This window comes from Chanodichthys erythropterus, chromosome 21 (assembly GCF_024489055.1).
Source record: "Chanodichthys erythropterus isolate Z2021 chromosome 21, ASM2448905v1, whole genome shotgun sequence".
Taxonomy (NCBI): Eukaryota; Metazoa; Chordata; class Actinopteri; order Cypriniformes; family Xenocyprididae; genus Chanodichthys; species Chanodichthys erythropterus.
Genome location: NC_090241.1, coordinates 31,696,061 through 31,715,043, shown reverse-complemented (window position 1 = coordinate 31,715,043; position 18,983 = coordinate 31,696,061). Strand labels below are relative to the sequence as shown.

At 37.4% G+C, this 18,983-nt stretch overlaps 1 protein-coding gene across 1 annotated transcript; it reads left to right on the top strand.

Annotated features, from left to right (window-relative positions):
• Positions 1–5,337: 5,337 nt before the first annotated feature.
• On the top strand, positions 5,338–18,711 carry apcdd1l (adenomatosis polyposis coli down-regulated 1-like). The gene is made up of 4 exons (XM_067374154.1): positions 5,338–5,648; positions 15,251–15,434; positions 15,965–16,493; positions 17,332–18,711. Exons 1-4 carry the CDS (start codon positions 5,588–5,590, stop codon positions 18,100–18,102), a joined length of 1,545 nt encoding a protein of 514 aa, XP_067230255.1. The 5' UTR covers positions 5,338–5,587; the 3' UTR covers positions 18,103–18,711.
• Positions 18,712–18,983: the final 272 nt, after the last annotated feature.

Genomic DNA, 18,983 nt, shown 5'->3' with positions numbered 1-18,983 from the left:
GTCTGTGTGGAATTCTGGATGAAAGAGGGACAACATTGCTGGGATGCTTCCCAAGTTGCTCTGCTCTGACTTGTTTGGGCATCTGTTGTACTCTGATTATGCAAAAAAAGACATGCAGATAAACATCAGTGCAGATAGAGAAAGACTAAAAGTGGCGTATCAGACGAGCAAAGGCAAAATCTCCTCTGTCTTAGACCACCACCGAGGAAATCCATAGCAGGAGGTCCACATATAACCACAGAGCAACTTTTCTGTCTAGAAATAGACACTATTAAATGTAAATAGACAGAGCAGCAAACTGTTGACGCAAGTGTTTCAATTAACAACCAAAGAGCAAACATGCTAAAGCTAACCGTTTCAACCACAGTCACAGCTTGTTTGAATATTCAAAAAGTCAACCGCGGGTGTAATGCAAGGATATTTACGAGTCATTAGGCAGACTATATTTAGTCTAAATGTTCTGTGCGTGTTTTAGGGTGAGTTCTTGTGTAGAGTTGTTAACTTCACTTTCTCTTATAGGAAAATAAGGGATGTATACATTTGAGATTGATGCCTGCAGCTATAAAAAAAAAACACATTCACTGCTTGACTGAATTAAGTGCTGAAAAGCATTTCAGATGCAATCACCATTCACTTTTTTCCATATCCACATGTTAAAACAATCCCAAATAACATGATATTTAGCCCCTGGAAAGCGAATTTTACCAGGGGAACCACGCCAAAAACGTGGGAACGTGGGGTAAAACGCCATTGGACTAGTTTAGGCTAGTTTTGAGTAGCAATTAGGCGGGTTTTGTTGTGAAAACTAGGCAACCCTGATTGTCTAGCTACTTATCTGGTATGCGTAATGTAGTGTAATATGGATTTTTTTTTTACGCGGATCTGTGTGAACGGGGAATTGATAACGTTGTCATCTGTACAAAGAAAAATCTTTTCTGGTTTTAGTACATCGTTGTTGTTGTTGTTGTGTAAGCATATCCTCAAACTATTCAAATTGTTTTGGGTCACTGAAATAAAAAATATAAATATCAGGTGAAAAAAAGGCTAATTACTAAAACTAAAACTGAAATAAAAACGAAGTGATATAAAAATATTTAAAAGACAAAAACTAATAAAAATGACAAAAGCACATAACAAAATATTTAAAACTGAAAAAAAAACGAAAAATATAAAATTGAAAGCTAATTCAAAATATTAAATACTATAATAGTATATAAATTATACTAAAATAACACTGGAAAAGAGTTACAGTTCATCAAGTGCTTTGCATTTTAGACATTTTAATTGGTTAAAACAGATTTTTTTTCACTCTAATCTGGCATTTTAAACATTGACACTGTAACTGACAAAACAGTTTTGAATGCAATAAATCCAGAAGCATTGTCAGCTGTTTAGGTGCAAGATACTTAAATAAAACACACTGCGTATTTAATACGAAACAAATTTCTTTCCCCTAAAGGTGCACTCATTATATATATTTTTTTTGTTTATGTAGTGCTGACCATTTTGCATGGTGGATGCAGCATCACGCAAACATTTTCAGTGTAACTTGACATTTGACTTGATATTTAATATTCAGCAGTGCTTTGATCTGCCTGCATTGACACTATTCTTTAAAGGTGCCATTGAATGAAAAATTGAATTTACCTCGGCATAGATGAATAACAAGAGTTCAGTACATGGAAATGACATACAGTGAGTCTCAAACTCCATTGCTTCCTCCTTCTTATTTAAATCTCATTTGTTTAAAAGACCTACGAAAAACAGGCGAATCTCAACATAACACCGACTGTTACGTAACAGTCGGGATCATTAATATGTACGCCCCCAATATTTGCATATGCCAGCTCATGTTCAAGGCATTACACAAGGGCAGCCAGTATTAACGTCTGGATCTGTGCACAGCTGAATCATCAGACTAGGTAAGCAAGCAAGGACAACAGTGAAAAATGGCAGATGGAGCAATAATAACTGACATGATCCATGATTACATGATATTTTTAGCGATATTTGTAAACTGTCTTTCTAAATGTTTCGTTAGCATGTTGCTAATGTACTGTTAAATGTGATTAAAGTTACCATCGTTTCTTACTGTATTCACGGAGACAAGAGAGCCATCGATATTTTCATTATTAAACACTTGCAGACTGTATAATTCAGAAACACATCTTCATTCTTTATAAATCTCTCAAACAATGTGTAATGTTAGCTTTAACCCGTTAGCCACGGAGCACTATCAAACTCATTCAGAATCAAATGTAAACATCCAAATAGCACTATACTCAGGAATCGATGCATGCATGGAGCATGAATGACGAACACTTTGTAAAGATCCATTTTTAGGGTTATATTAGCTGTGTGAACTTTGTTTATGCTGTTTAAGGCAGTCGAGAGCTCGGGGACGGGGGAGCACGAGATTTAAAGGGGCCGCGCACTGAATCAGAGTATATATAATTATGGCTCAAAATAGGCAGTTAAGAAAATTAATTTAAAAAAAATCTATGGGGTATTTTGAGCTGAAACTTCACAGACACGTTCAGGGGACACCTTAGACTTATATCTTGTTAAAACTGGTTCACCTTTAAGAGCTGCTGTGCAGCCAAAATAATGTACCAGTTATCAATGTAAAGCTGCTTTGACACAATCTACATTGTAAAAAGCGCTATATAAATAAAGGTGACTTGACTTGAAGTTTGCAGTTGTAGAAATGCATATAGTCAGCCATGATTAATTTAGTCCACATGCAAAAGTGAACCCGGTGTAAAATAAAACAGCTTTTATCAGACTACTGATATGACTTTTCATCTTATGTGAGCGTTTTATTTCTTTAGATTTAAAACCCCTTATAATAAGGGAGTGCAACTTTATAAATGGGATGATTCTGTATTAAAACAAATGCTTGGGAACCCTATCAGTGTGTGTATGCATGGAAAGTAAGTGTTTGTGTGCATTTGCAGTCACCCAGCTGCCCGATAGCACGCACGGATACGAATGTGTGATGATTAGAGCGTGGATCTTATCTTATGCACGATTCTGCTTTTGTTCCGTGCCAGACCCCCTTCTCTCCCACCTGGGCTGGACCTCCTGCAGTTTGGACGACCGCCACGTGTTAGCCTTCACTGGTTTGGAACCGCTGCGGCATCTCTGGTTTAAACTGAGGAAGCGAGGGGTGGGGGGAAACTCTCTTTCATATCTCAAAGCACCGAGACAGAAATACGCACCAAGCCAGCACACACACTAAAGCCACATCTCCACATGATCAAACAGATGACTGATTGCACAGGCCTCAGGGGAAAGAGAGAAAGGGGGGATAAAGAATGAAATGGGTGGTGGTTTTCCAAAGAGGCTTTGCACCTCAATGACATCAAATCTGTGTGTAGAGTTTGTGACAAAGAAGGCAGCGATAGAGAAAGGTTTTGATTAGAGAGCTGTTTGTGGTTTTGGGTGCATGGGTGTGTTAGATTTGGAAGCTGCCGCCATTATATAGACAGCAATGTGAAGGGAAAAGACAGGAATGAGAGAGAGATTATGACCATAAATGTGTGTGGAAACTAAACAGATCCTGTGGGGGGCGATGTAACCACGTCTTGGGAATATAATGTAACACTTCTCTTCTTCTTACATATGAGCTAAATATAACAGTTTCTTCCTGATGTAATGAATGGTTTAAGATAAAGGTGTAATTTGGTGCCAATAGTGATACAAACGAAAGTATTGTTTTTAAACAGGTTTTCCAAACAGTCTGTCTCCCATTGTTTGGCCAAACAGAAGGGCTTGCCGCAAATTCATGCTATTGGTTGAGTAAATGTTGCATTTTGAGGCTGGTCTGGATGTTCAAATAAAGAGAGCATTGTTTTGAAAGCACCAGAGACACTTCTCATTTGGTTTGGCATTGTAAGTTGGGCTAGAAGAAAGTATCTTAACATATTTTATTACCTATAACTATTAAGATTTGTTTTGCCTAAGCACTGAAATAACAGTAAACTGTGTATTCATGCCATCTCTCATCACTAGCAAAACCACCGGTGATCCTTATGAAACATGAACTGTACTGACCGTTACCTTTAATTCTGAAATGCAGCTATTATTTCCTCAAATAAACTCTGGAAATGTGAAGAACTGAGTTTGTGCAGCTTGCCTGGCCTTTAGACACTGGATTTTATCATCGCAGCAAACCACAAGTGGTGAAACTCAGCAACACGGTCTGGCGCTCCTCAGGGTTATGTCCGCAGTCCAACTCTGTTCTCACTCGTCACTTCTTAACTGCAACAAACACATTACTAAATGAATGATTGAATGACACAACAGTTACAAACAGTTATGAAGCTGGAGCCAAAAATTACATCACAGATGGCTTAAGAAAAATTCAGATTCAGAATATGGACTTAATGAATTGACACATCATATGTGAAAAGATTTCAGGTTTTGTGGGTTACAGATCTTATTTACCTAACCTAGCTCTAATCCATCCCTTTTCTATGCACTTCCAAATCTTAACATATAAGTTAACTCTTGAACTTGTTCTCATGAACACAACACAGAATCCAAATCACGCAGGCCATAAACACTTCAATACGCATTGGCTGCAGCATTGAAGCAGTGCCAGTTTTAATGGTTTCGCACCACTACGTAAAACACCATTAATGTTTGACTAAACTTGTACACACATTTTACAACTTATAAACCTCACATGCTTAAAATAATTTTAATATCTTATGATAGTAGATATATTATTTACAGCTGATATTTTAATGCTATCTAGGGTCGTATGTCACAGATTTATTTTGTTGGACTACACTTACACTGTGTTATCTCTGCTGTATTGCATTTCAAAACCATAGCGGCTGGCAGAGTCAAGTTAGAATTTCAACATACTGTACATAAAACGGCATATAAAAAACTTTTTTTTCTTCGATGGCACAGTGCCATTACTTTTTAACACCTACTATGCCCATATTATATGTGTGTATGAGGTAAATGGAGAAAAGATTTTAAGCATTACAGAGTTTATGCAGGAAACCTTCTGCTTTGCATCTGTCAAACTGTGTTTAAATATATATAAATATGTTTGATTAACACATTTATGTTTCATTTAGTGTTGTGCGCAGGTTTCTCAACTTGCTGGCTTTGATTGTGCCCTTTTGCACCTTACCCTGCTCCCCAGAGGGTTAATGCTGGGAGGTTACAAGTTCCCTCCCTCTCTCTCTCTCTCTCTCTCCCTCCCTCTCCCTCTCACAGATTCTCGCTCTGCTCTCTAGCTCCTCTCAGCTGAGTAACCCAAAGACAGACTCTTACAAGCACCACACAGGTTTAACATCACCAAAGAGAGCACAGAATTAACAGGGGACGTACTTTCAAGCACCATCAAGAAAGGAGATCTTGCAAACTCAGACAAGGAGTCTTACCATGAATGGAAAACTTCATGTTTGAAGATGAAACCTATCAAAAGTGGATTAAATTAATCTGCACAACTGGTAATATCTTATCTGAAACGCTCTCATTGACGTGACTATCCAGGAGAGGATCATTTCCAGATTTTTCCTCATTTTATTTTTTTAAGTGATTGGGAAAGTATAAGTACCTGATCATGGCTGGGGAGAGACTTATTCACCTGTTGAAGACAATTTGGATGGTACTTCTCATGCAAGGTAAGTTAACTTGTTGTCTTATACCCTCTTTTTCTCTGTCCTTCTATTTGAAGTAAATGGTTTTACCCATTTCACGACACTATTTAAAATGCTAATAATTATTTTATGCATGACAAATCATTAAAGTGCATGATTATACATCTGATATATGAACGTTTGAATTGTAACCACTCAATATTTTCATCCATCTCTTTTGGTTTCCATTAGAACCAAAATGGTTTTTACATTGTGATGCCACTAAAAAGCTTTGGAGCTTTTTATTCTCTAGTTCTTTAGAAAACAATCTGGTGCTTTAAAGTAGTGGTTCTCAATCCTGGTCATTTTGAATGTCTCCCTTATCTGACACACCCAATTCAGGTATTGGAGCCTCTATTAATGAGCTGATGATTTAAATTAGTTAAATAAGTGAGACATCCAAAATATGCAGTGCTGCAGCACCAAGAATCATAAGAAACCAAATATGCTCATCTCAGTCTACAATGCAATAACATTAACTTTATTAATCTAAAAAGCACCGTATAGCATTTTATAAACACTATACAGCCAAAAGGATTCTAGGTAACAAAAGTGCTCTTTGCTGAACCTGAAGAACCTTCATTTTTTGTTATAATAATATTATCTATCACAGCTCCAAGCAGGCAAAACAGTCATTATAAATCAGAAACCTATGATTAAGTGAAAAGGCACATCTAATGAATGAATCGTATGTAGTATGATATTAATGAATTATGAGAATCTATAAGCTTAAATTATAGCTTAAGAATGACTTCTTGTTAATGTGTGAAAGTATGAGAGCTGCCAAGCAAAACACCTTCATTATCAAGACCAACAAGTCTGAGCATTTTCTTACTGTATCAAAAAAATTTTTTTTACTGCGTCTTTTTTTCTCCTCTGGATTTCACAAGTGTAATTAGGATCTAAAGGATGACAAAGAGCTCTCAAGATAGGGTTCAGCTAAAGTTTGAGGGTTAAATTAACTTTAATAAAACCCATGACGAAACTAGACTTGAATTGCCAAAATGAATGTACTCATGCAAGAAATACAAAAGAAGGTTTTCTGCATTTAAAGCTCTCTAGTGGTTTAATTTGCCAGGTCTGCTTAACATACCAAGTTCAGGAACTTTAAAGCTTGCCGTGTTTATAAAATGCAACACATGCCTGCACCCTTTCTGAACTACTTAATATGTAGGTCATTCTTTGCTGTTGATATCATTGCTGATGTTGGTGGGACATTTGTGAATGTGTAGAAAATGCTTCATTTTTGCATGCAAAAGTGTTTAATCAGAATAATAAATTTAGCAAAAAGTTAAAATAAAAAAATGTTGATTCAGACGTTTGAAGCCCACATTCTTAAAAAAGTTCTTTCCATTTATCGTTGTGGTCTATAAGGTTCTTTGGAGATGAGTTACTGATGTTACATTTATAGGTTCTTCAGATCGTTCTGGTTTCTGGCTTCTTTAAAGCACCACACAGATGTTTTTTTCTTAGAAATAGAGAATAAAAGTCATTTCAGGAAAATTAAAAGGTTCTCCAATGGCATAAGGTTATAACTTTGATTTTTAAGAGTGCACAAGTAACAAAAATTTGGCTTGTTCTCCAGGAAAATGACTGTAAGTCAGTCAGGTGGAGTTTAAATAGGTCTTAATATAAGTGGCAAAGAGTTTAGCTCGACACTGTGATCTTATTCTCACCTTTCCCCATGCACCACTCTTTTCACCTGTCAGTCTGCTCCACGGGCCCCGGACCCCCGTTTTTGTTCCAGGCTCTTTTAAAGTTAGAGGAGGCCATTGTTTCCTGTGAAAGCAGATCACAGCCGTGGAACTAATGCCACCATTAAAATAATGATTAGAGTAACAGGCCAAGCCCATTAACAACCCCTTCTGTTCATATGCCATTTAGGGGCTGTTTTTCTTCTATACTTTCGTTCCTTTCAGTCAGGGATGGTTAGGGTGATGAAGAAAGCAATAGGCTTCTGTTCTCACTATCAGGCCGCCTACAGAACGACAGAGAGAGAGAAAGAAAGACTGGCGCAATTACACCCACCCCCCATGACTCATGGCAGTTACCCATGACCTCGGAGGTCAGTATGTGAGCATTTATGTGCCTGTACTTTCTCTTTTCTTAAAAAACATGGCCTTTTTTTTAATCGAACAGCTGCATTAGATCTGCCAAAATTACTAATAGCATGCCTCTATATGCCAAAACAGATACTAAATGCAATGCTGTGTTGTAGTTGATTGTGACAGTTTGTCTGCTTTGATTTAAAAGTGGGAAATTATTTAAGATTTAAGAAGAACTTATGCTTCAACATTGATAACAAAGCATGAAGGCTTTGCAGTATTACATGGAATCACCACCATAATTCTTCCAGCTGTTCTGCATTGTCTGTTCCTACTCTCTATTCCATTTTTAAAAATGTCTGCTTTGAGATGCATGAGTGATATTCATAAGCAGAAGACATGGGAGAAAGCCTGTCAGTCATTTATAGATAAAAGGAGGCCCAGTATTTGTCAGAGAGACTTTGACACTTCAAAACCATCAATCAGCTATGGAATGAAAGATCAGACCAGTTACTAACTGTCACGTTAACTGATCTGGTATGTGGTCAACGACAGGTTGGAATATATGATTGAAAAAATGCAAATATATAACCCCATATATATGATAAGTATTATATACCTTACCATTCAAAAGTTTGGGGTCAGTACTTTTTTCTTTTTTTTTTTTTTGAAAGAACGAAATTAATAATTTTATTCCACACACTGTAAAAAATAATTGTTGGTTTAACTAAAGTAAGTTACCCGGTTGCCTTAAAATTTTGTTAATACAATGAAGGCGATTTTATTCAACAGAAACTCACAATATTATGTTATCTGAGCAACATTAATTATTTAAGTTTATTTGACAAAAGAAAAAATGTTGTGATAAATCATGACTTTTTTAACAGTGCAGTGCTGCATTGAATTGATAAAAAATTACAGTATAGACATGTTAAAAAGATTTTATGTTTTATTGAGCAAAAACATTAAGCAGCACAACTGTTTTCAACATTAATAATAAAAAATGTTTCTTGAGCAGCATATCAGTATATTATAATGATTTCTGAAGGATCATGTGACACTGAAGACTGGAGTAATGATGCTGAAAATTCAGCTTTTGCATCACAGGAATAAATTACATTTTAAAATAAATTCAAATAGGAAACTGTTACTTTAAATTGTAATAGTTCATAATATGACTGTTTTACAAATACATGAAGCCTTTGTGTGCCATCTTTCAAAAACATTTAAAAATCATACAGATAGCAATAGTTTGTACAGATGCCAGATGTTAATAGTTAAAAAAAGATATAAATACATGTCAAAGTGAGCCTTTGCATATGATATTATTAAATATCACTGAAATATTGTTTTTTGTTTTAATTAGGATGGGATGTGGCATGACACATACTGAAGTTAGTGTAACATAATCCCATTTGTGATCTGATAACTACAGCAAAATTTGTGTTATCAAATTCCAAATTTTGTATGGTTAACTGCATTCATGCCATAATTTTTCCCTTAACGCTCAATCACCCTAATTAGTAATAAAACTAATTGTTTTTAGTTAGGTTAGCAATATGTTAAAGGGTTAGTTCACCCAAAAATGAAAATTGTGTCATTTGTTACTTACTCTCATTCTGTGCACACCCGTAAAACCTTCGTTAATCTTCGGAACACAAATTAAGATATTTTAGTTGAAATCCGATGGCACCGTGAGGCCTCCATAGGGAGCAATGACATTTCCTCTCTCAAGATCCATAAAGGTACTAAAAACATATTTAAATCAGTTCATGTGAGTACAGTGGTTCAATATTAATCTTATAAAGCGACGAGAATATTTTTGGAGCGCCAAAAAAAAAACTAAATAATGACTTATTTAGTGATGGCCGATTTCAAAATCGGAGCACAGATGAATCAGTGTGTCGAATCTTCTGTTCGGAGCGCCAAAGTCAAGTGATTTCAGCCGTTGGCAGTTTGACACGCGATCTGAATCATGATTCGACACACTGATTCATTTGTGATCCAATGCTTCCTGAAGCAGTGTTTTGAAATCGGCCATCACTAAATAAGTCATTATTTAGTTTTTTTGGTGGTCCAAAAATATTCTCGTCACTTTATAATATTAATATTGAACCACTGTACTCACATGAACCGATTTAAATATGTTTTTCATACCTTTATGGATCCTGAGAGAGGAAGTGTCCATTGCTCCCTATGGAGGCCTCACTGAGCTATCGGATTTCAACTTAAATATCTTAATTTGTGTTCTGAAGATTAACGAAGGTCTTACGGGTGTGGAACGGCATGAGGGTAAGTAATAAATGACAGAATTTTTCATTTTTGGGCAAACTAACCCTTTAACTAGATCGAAATACTTAACAGAACTAAAAAGAATTAAGTTTAAGTGGTAGCACTTTATTTTACAGTCCTGTTCCCCATGTAATTTATACTTATTACAGTAATGGCAATAACTGGGTAATAACTGGGCCATGAACCTACCCCTAAACCTAACCTTAACCCATGTAGTTACCTCATATTACCTATAGTATTTTCTTAGGTAAGTACACTGTAAGTACATGTACAGTAAAATAAAGTGCAACCGGTTAAGTTAATCCAGAGTTCTGCAGGTTAGTCACTATCACAGTGATGTTGAATTAACCCTCGGGTAACTGTTAGTTTGGAGGAGAACCATTCTCATAACCCCTTATCTACATAAAAACAATTGCTGGATGAAGCAGGTTTAATGTTCATGAAAAGATAACAATGCTGCAGAATTATAAAGGAAGTTGAGGGATGAGAAGGATTCTGGGGGGGAAAGCACACACACACACACATGCACCCACCCACCCACCAGATGACCTCTGAACTGCTCTGTACACAAATCTAATTCACACTCACATGCACACATCAATAGACAAACATATTGTCCTACCCTTTTCATAAACACATATGCACATAAGCGTGTGCACACCTTTGATGCCCTTAGCGCACATATGCATGCACACACATGCAGACTTTACTCTCTATATGAAACTTTACCTTTCTGTAACTGTACTTCATCAGACAAAAAGAGTGTGACAGAGGGAGTGAGAGAGGAAGCGAGGAATCTGAGCTCTATCCAAAGTAAATGAGGTGTAAATGGGAGTTTTTTCATCAGGGAGCAGTTATCAAAGCAGGGAGAAAGAGGCGGTGGGCGGCACAAAGGCAGTTAAACGCTGAAAGGGGCCATTTCATGCATGTGGCAGAATTGAGATGATAGTATCAGATGGTGATACATGGTACTTTGATATATGCAGTGTCTTCACTCAAATTATTATGCTGAAAAGTTTCATTTATTTTAAATGTAAAAATATTGCAAACGAAGCATTTTCACTGCTGGTCTCAGACCTTTGGATCCCACCTGTATGCAGTAAGATACTTCAAAGAATACCATGGTACATACTATATATAAAAATATATATATATATATTATATGCCTACATACATATGCATACGCACACACACACACACACACACACACACAGCAGAAGCCTTCTTGTTTCATTTTGCACTTAAGCAGGATTTTATTTAACTAATGATAAAAACTAAAATTGTGTCTCTCAACCCCTTATTTTCATTCACATCATCTTAAATGGGCAAGGAGGAATAGTGCTAGAGAGGAAGGATTATTTTATTTTTGGCCACTCTTCAGTAATGACGCATTAGGGGTGAGAGAGAAGCTGCTCAAATTGAAATGACAAATAAAAACAAATACATGAAACCAGTCGGAGGTACTTTTGCTAGCCTCGCTTCTTCTATAAATCAATGTCTCCAGTGTGTGTATGTCTGGGGGTGTTGAATGGTTGGAATATTAGGACAGGTAGTTTACTTTGGCTCACACTAAAGGGAATTGCCTGTAAGCAAAGAGACCACACACATTCTACCACAGCCCCCTCTGCTGGTCAATATGATGAACTGCCGCTTTGTCTAGGACACAGGCTTCTGTGCCATTCACGGGGAGATAAAAAGATAAGAGAGATAAGAAGAGAGAGAAAGTGAGATTATAAGAGATAGGATCTTCTCCTCACAAAAATGACACCGGGTCATGGTCTACACTGAGAGCGGGGCGTTTAGACATATAATAATTCACTCACCGTGGAAAGTGATCCAAAGCAGTCATGATTTTTGTTGTTGTTGTTGCAACATTGGCGAATGGCGATACAACAAGGCTGAGGCAAGTTCAACTTTATGCAAATGACAATGACTTCCGGCAGTTCTGGGCTTTTAAAACATCAAAGTGAATGTGAACATTGGGAATAACCACAACTTTTAACTCAGGGTTATGAAATCCTGCTCCAGAGGTATTAGCTAGGCAACCAATCATAAACTAAACTACCTCATTTAATATTCATGAGCTTTGAATAGGATCTGAGAAGCAGTTAAAATGTCGATGCAAATAATAGATTATTATAGAAACTATTAGTGTCTTAAAATCTGACTTCCCATAGTAAAGTATTACAATTTGAAATATGTTATAAAATAGTTTTGAAAATGAGCTTGTGTTAACAATATAGGCTACATACCTACCTACAAGAAAACCTTAACTTCATCAGAGGCTGTTGATCCATTAAAAGGCGAATAAAAATCACATTAACTCTAACATTATCACATTATTGTGATCATGAATAACAAGTCTTCTTTCACATTGGAAAAACAAAAAAACAGCAGAGCCTGGATCCATCCCAAACAGCATAAGGAAATAATTCCCTCCTTTAGGGAACAAACAACTCGAGACCCGGCCTGACATTCTCAATAAATGCTCTGTAATTATGCAATCAGAGTAATTTTAGGGCTACAGTTAACAAATGGGAATAAAAGCTTTTCTGTTTTGTGCTTTTCAGATTGAAGGTTTCATTTTATTAGAAGTCCATTTGACTGATTAATAAACTAATAAACTATTACAAATCAAAGTCAAGATGGTGACAAGGTTTATGCAAGAAAAAATTGATGACAGGCCATTGAATTCTTAGAAAATAATGCACAGCCGAGGTGGTAATGTGGCCACGACGTGATTATTTTTTACGAATTCAACGGCCGGAGTCAATATTCGACCTATACTACGGTTACCACACCTCAAAACATTGTTTCAAGACCTTTGTCAGGTTTTTGTCCTTAAAACCCTCTTGTGTGTGGGACTAAATTCTTACGCAGCTCATCCCAAGACTCCGTTGCTAATTCTAAAACCTCATTTCAGAACTAGTAACGGAGGCTTGAGCCAGTTTTTCCAGTTTTCCCACAGAATTGGGCTACTTTAACACTGTTTCCGTGGGTTGTTTATCATGTCTGCGGTTTGAAGCGACCCCAAATAACATGATATTTAGCCCCTGGAATGCGAATTTCACCAAAAACCCAGCCAAAAATGTTGATTTTACCCCTGAAACGCGATTGGACTAGTTTTGAGAAGCAATTGGGAGGGTTTTGTTGTGAAAACCTGGCAACCCTGGAATTAGCCTACCTGATTGTGTGTCTCTCATGGCAGCAGTGTCTCTACTAATAGCAAAACTATACGTTTATCTACCTCAAGAACCTCGCTGGTGATAAATGTCATGTATCTTTTAAGTTGCTAAACTATTTTACAGATTAATTAATCAGCAGCGCTGACAAAACCTTTGTGACCGTACGTGTGTACTTTTAGAGAGCGAGAGAGAGTATGCGCTTTCAGGACACAATAAAACGTATTTTGTGGCAAAAACCATGACAATGATTTGTTGTGTTCATCCTATTATTTACTATATTTATTTGCTTGGTCGGTGTTGTTGCGGGTTTTGTTTCTTTTGCAGTTGTAGGCTGTAGGACCTATTGAAATAACTGAAATCATTTGGTGAAGTGATATTGAACTGCAATGCGGTCAAGACCTGCCTGGAACTACTTTAACCGTGCGTTTCCCTGAAAATAATTTCACACCTTAGAACGTTGGTCAACCAATCAGATTCGAGCATTCAACAATCCCGTGGTATATTCATACATTTCATATTGTACCCTAAATCCAAAATAACTTTTTTCAACATTGATAATAAGAAATGTTTCTTGAGCAGCAAATCAGCATATTAGAATGATTTCCGAATGATCATGTGACACTGAAGACTGGAGTAATGATGCGGATATTATTTCTATTATTATTATTATTATTATTAATCAAATGAATGCAGCCTCGGTGTGCATAATTAATCTTACCATCCCTAAACAATTATAATAATTTATTTATTTTTTATACATGGTACTTTTTTTGTGGTAAAAGAAGCAGAATTACAGACAATTCATATGTAAAAACTCTCACCCTTAATTTATCATTCCAATATTCCCCCAGTTTTTGGGGGAAAATGTGCTTAATTGTCATAGAAAAAACATCACAATGCAATAATTTTAATTGTTCTAAAACAGACTTCATTTTCTGTTGATTTTGGGGTGAAATGTGACTTGGAACTGTAACAATTATTTGACATTTTCACAGGAGTAAATGAGGTTCCAAATAAACAGTTTCTCTCCTTCCCACCCTTCCTCTTTGAATGAAGTTTGATAGAACAGCGCAAGTTTTTGAGTCCACGTGAAGCACTTCTCAGCATGCAACTTCCCAAAGCTCTCCCTCTGCTAATCAGGTTTACTTCACCATATATCTACAGTGTTCTTACTCAAGGACAGTTCTGTGGCGAGGCCTACGGCAAGGAGATTTACAGATCAAACAAAGATGCCCAGTTCCATGTTGACCAGTCTCACTCCTCATGAGCTGGAACCATGTTTGCTTTTCTGTCAGTTTAAAAAAATTGTCAAAAATTGTTGTTTGCATTGGCCAGGGCCACATATCCTTTCCTATTCCCTTGAAGATGGTGTCTGATTGAAGTGACATGCCAAACCTCTGGCCCCCTGCCCCTCACCACAAATCGTGGTCAGAGCAGGATTGGGATCTATATATGGCTCTAATAGACCTCATCACGTTTCATTACATGGAAAATTACAGAAATGCAAAATCCTTCAACCACTTCCAGTTCAGCAGAATCCTGTTTATAGACCGTAAAAGATCATGAAGTGAAAATGCTCCTCTTGGAGTTTTTTTTTTATTGCTGGAGGTACCAAGCTTTTTGAAGTGTCTGAGGTTTTTTACAGGCTTAATTTATTCGGAGATGTGGCTACAGAGCCATGAAAAGAGATCAGCACATTATTGCAAACTTAGACCTTCTGGAAGGATTTCTGTTTAATTTAATATATTGGCAACTCTTACAAGCAACAACAATCCACATAATCTGTTAATTAGGACTAACTTAAAACTTATGACCAGCAAACACTTTAAGGCAATTTTTTTTTAATTAAAAACAAACATAGAGAAGATAATATATATCTATATATTTTGGAATAGTTTGATCTTTGCAAGACAGCTAATTCACAACTTCAATAATGACAAGAAAACAAGCACCCTTAGCAAATTGTCAAAACCTAACTCTTTGATATAAACTAAGCTTGCATGCAAGCAGACATAACAATGCACTGTCTGCGTTAACGCACATGACATTTTCCATCTCTCCTCAGTTTTGTGTGTAATGGGCAGTAAGCTGTGGGAAGTGCCCACCGCCCCTCTCGTACCCCATGCCAACCTCAGCACCAGACTGTTTTGGGAGCCACAGTGCCAGGTTCAGCTACGCCATCTACAGAATGAAGCACGAATCACAGCTACCATACCACCCAAACTGGAGGGCCACTGGGTGTCAAGCAGGTAAGAGCCCCTAGAAAGACTTATTTTAAAGTCAACATAAATTCAATTTGACCCAAATTACATTCTTAATACAAAATCCTGGTCTTATTGTGAACGATTCATCAGTGCATAATATCACTGCTGAGAAAGCTAATCTGAAACTAGTTAAGCAACTTAAGTAAATCTTCTTTAAAAAGAATATATTTAACAAAAATGCACACTACCGTTCAAAAGTTTGGGGTTGGTAAATGTTTTTGAAAGAAGTCTTATTATTTGATAAAAAAAAAATACAGTAAAAGGGGTATTACTGTGAAATATTATTATAATTAAAAAGAACTGCTGTCTATTTTAATATACAGTATGTATAAATGTTAAACAATTTATTGTTGCAATAATCTGGCAAAACAAAGAGCATTAAATTGTACATCAGTACTAAAAAAAAAATCAAGTCCCATCCTACATTTTGGAAATGCATCAGATTATGGAAGTAAAATGGTTTGCAACTGCCATATTGACTAACTTCTTGACAATATTTGTTATTTCCTTCTCAGATGTGAAGTGCGGCCCGGTCCAGAATTCCTCACTCGATCCTACACATTTTACCAAAGCCCCACACGTCTCTTCAGGGCCCTCCAGCACTATTACTCTGACAGTGAGTGCCACATCCCAACATACTCTCTTGTGATCAGGGGTAAACTGCGGCTACGTCAGGCCTCATGGATCACCAGTGGAGCCACTGAAGCGGAGCACCACCTCCATAAAGTAGGGATGGTCATTCACAGCCAGAAGGCCATCCATTATCTTGCGACCCGCCTGCCCTCGTCCTGCCTGGGGCTCAAAGCTGGAGGACACCTGGTGCCTCATCGTTTCTATGAACTCTTTAATGCCAAAGCAGAGAAAGACTGCCTGGGTGCTCTTGGGTTCTCCATGATGGAACTGGAGTTGCTACGGGTGGAGACCCATCACCATCCTCACAGCAGGCCGGTTCAGAAGCTGTTCTTAGGGGACGTGCACACAGACTGGAATGAAAGGATGCACCATAGACCGACTGGTTATCAGGAGCCTCTACAGAATGCTATGGTGAGAGTTAAAGAGAACATTAAAATTCTGTCATTATTTACTCACCTCATGATGTTCCAAACCCATAAGACCTTGGTTAATGTTTGAAAAACAAGATATTTTATATGAAACCTGAGAGGTTTCTGTCCCTCCATTGAAAATCCAGGTATTCAAAACTGAAAAGATCCAAAAAGGTTATAAAAATGGGCGTAAAGCATGGAGTGCGTAAAGTATGCAGGTTAAGTTGATTGGACATGCCAAATTGGCCGTAGGTGTGAATGCAAGTTCCAAGCCATGTAATGGGGAGGGTTGGGGAAAGACCTGGCAAACTAGCCCAGAAGAAACACTGCCAAGAAAATTAATGGACAGTCTCTTGCATATGGCGAGAGATGGCCATAGAATCACCAAGTCGGATAATAACCAAGTCGGATATGATCGAAATGGTAATGAGAGAGAGAGAGATCACTTTAAGACTAGAGTATTTTTTTGTAGAGTATTCTTAGGTCTGCTAAAATGTTTCAAATGATGACCATATTCAAACTTATAGCTGGGTATTGTGCCAACAGACTAACATAAAAGTTCACATTAAATGTGTATAACAGGACTGCGTATTCGCCTAGCACTAGAGTCAATGTAAAGTAAGCAAAAATAAGGTTACAAACAATCTAGGCAAGTTTGCAGGTGCAAATACTTGCATATATACTGTTCAAAAGTTTAGGATTGGTATGACTTTTTGATGTTTTTGAAAAGTCTCACCAAAGTCATAGTCTCACTATGAATATAAAGTTCAAAAGAGCAGCATTTATTTGAAATAGAAATCTTTTCGCAACATTATAAATGTTTTTTTTCTCTCTCTCAGCACCACATCCACCCATGCCCAGTGTGCGCCCTGGTATACCGAGCCTCTGAACAGCATCCACCCATTCTTCCCCCATCCCCCTCCATTCCACTGGATCTAAACGGAAACTGGGTAAGCCAACGCTGCGAGTCCCGTCCATCCGTCCTCTTCCTTACCCGCCTTTTTGCTTTCAACGAGGAGCAACGCACTTGGGAGGGCACCTACCAACATTACTCTGACCCAATGTGCCGCCAGCCCATCTTTACATTGTTGGCAACAGGTCATTACGCTAAAGTAGGACAGTCCGTTAAAGTACGTGGGGCCACCGAGCTTGTCTTCAAGGTGACACGGGCAAAAGTGATCGTGTTTGACCATGCACTGTTGCGGGAATTGAATACAACGCAAAATGGAAGATGTGGACAGGCAGGCAGGTGGGAGGTGGGTGTCGAGCAAGACATAACCTGGACGGACGGTTGCGACGCATTGGGAATACGACTTCCGCATAAAGAGTATGAGCTGTTTAAGATGGGGGTTAATCATAAAGGATGCCCCCTGTTGTTTAATGGGGAAAGGCCCACGGATGGATCCAGCCCGGATCGACCTGCAAAAAGGCCAACATCCTTTCAGACACCAATGGTGCAATGCAGCACAAGTGTCGGGGTGGTGCCACGCTACAGTTCCTACAGTGATCATTCAACGGGACCAAAGATAAGCTCTGCTAATGCACTGCACTCTTCATTGATTCTGCTGTCAATTCTAAATGCATGGTGCTGGAATATTTATCTTTTGTAAAAAGCGACATGCCATTCTTGTTCACTGTTCAAATCCTGACCCATTTATGATGTGCATAGCACAATCTGATAGACTGAAGGAGGATCACTCAGTTCGGTGCTATAACAAAGTGCTTGCTGCAAATGCTCTGAAATATGACTTTTTTATCTAAAGAGATTTTCATAAAGCAAAAATGTATATAGAAACCTTTTAATCATATAGTATATCAACATTAATTTTAATGTCTGTCATTTGGGGTGTTGTTTCATATTTTGATAAGAACTACAGATATATATGAATATCTATTCAAAGAATGATTGTTCTGTAGAAAGTGCATTTACCAACATTCCAGCAAGTTAAAGGCAAAGTACTTCAAATACTTACCAGTGAGCAAACCAATTTTGGGCCGGACTATCTGTGTGACTGACCAATGGGAGATGGGAGTGTTTGGGGAACCTGTTTGAAAACAATCATTACTCTGTTTGGTGCAGAAATGACTCACTTCAGCTTTAAGACATGGGAGATATAGATGGACATCCAGATTCCCATTTGCCTGGGAATGAAGAAAGAAGATTTTCCAAAATCTGGTTATATGTTTGAATTGAAGTGCATATATGGACTAAATTTGGCATTAACTACCCCGTATTATTTCAACATTAGGCCACGTAGCTCATTTTTGCCATCTAATACATTTTATTTAGTTTTAATCTTCTAATGATGGTGAGGGTGAACATATTTATTGCCACCATTAAAGTAATTTTGATAAGAAACATGATGGATATTTATTTTTATTTTTGAAAATTTATTTTCTGTTATTTATGTTTACACACATCTACATATATAGTACAAATGTATTGTGTGTGGGACTGTATGTGCATTTGGCGAGCTCTTGCACAATGGTT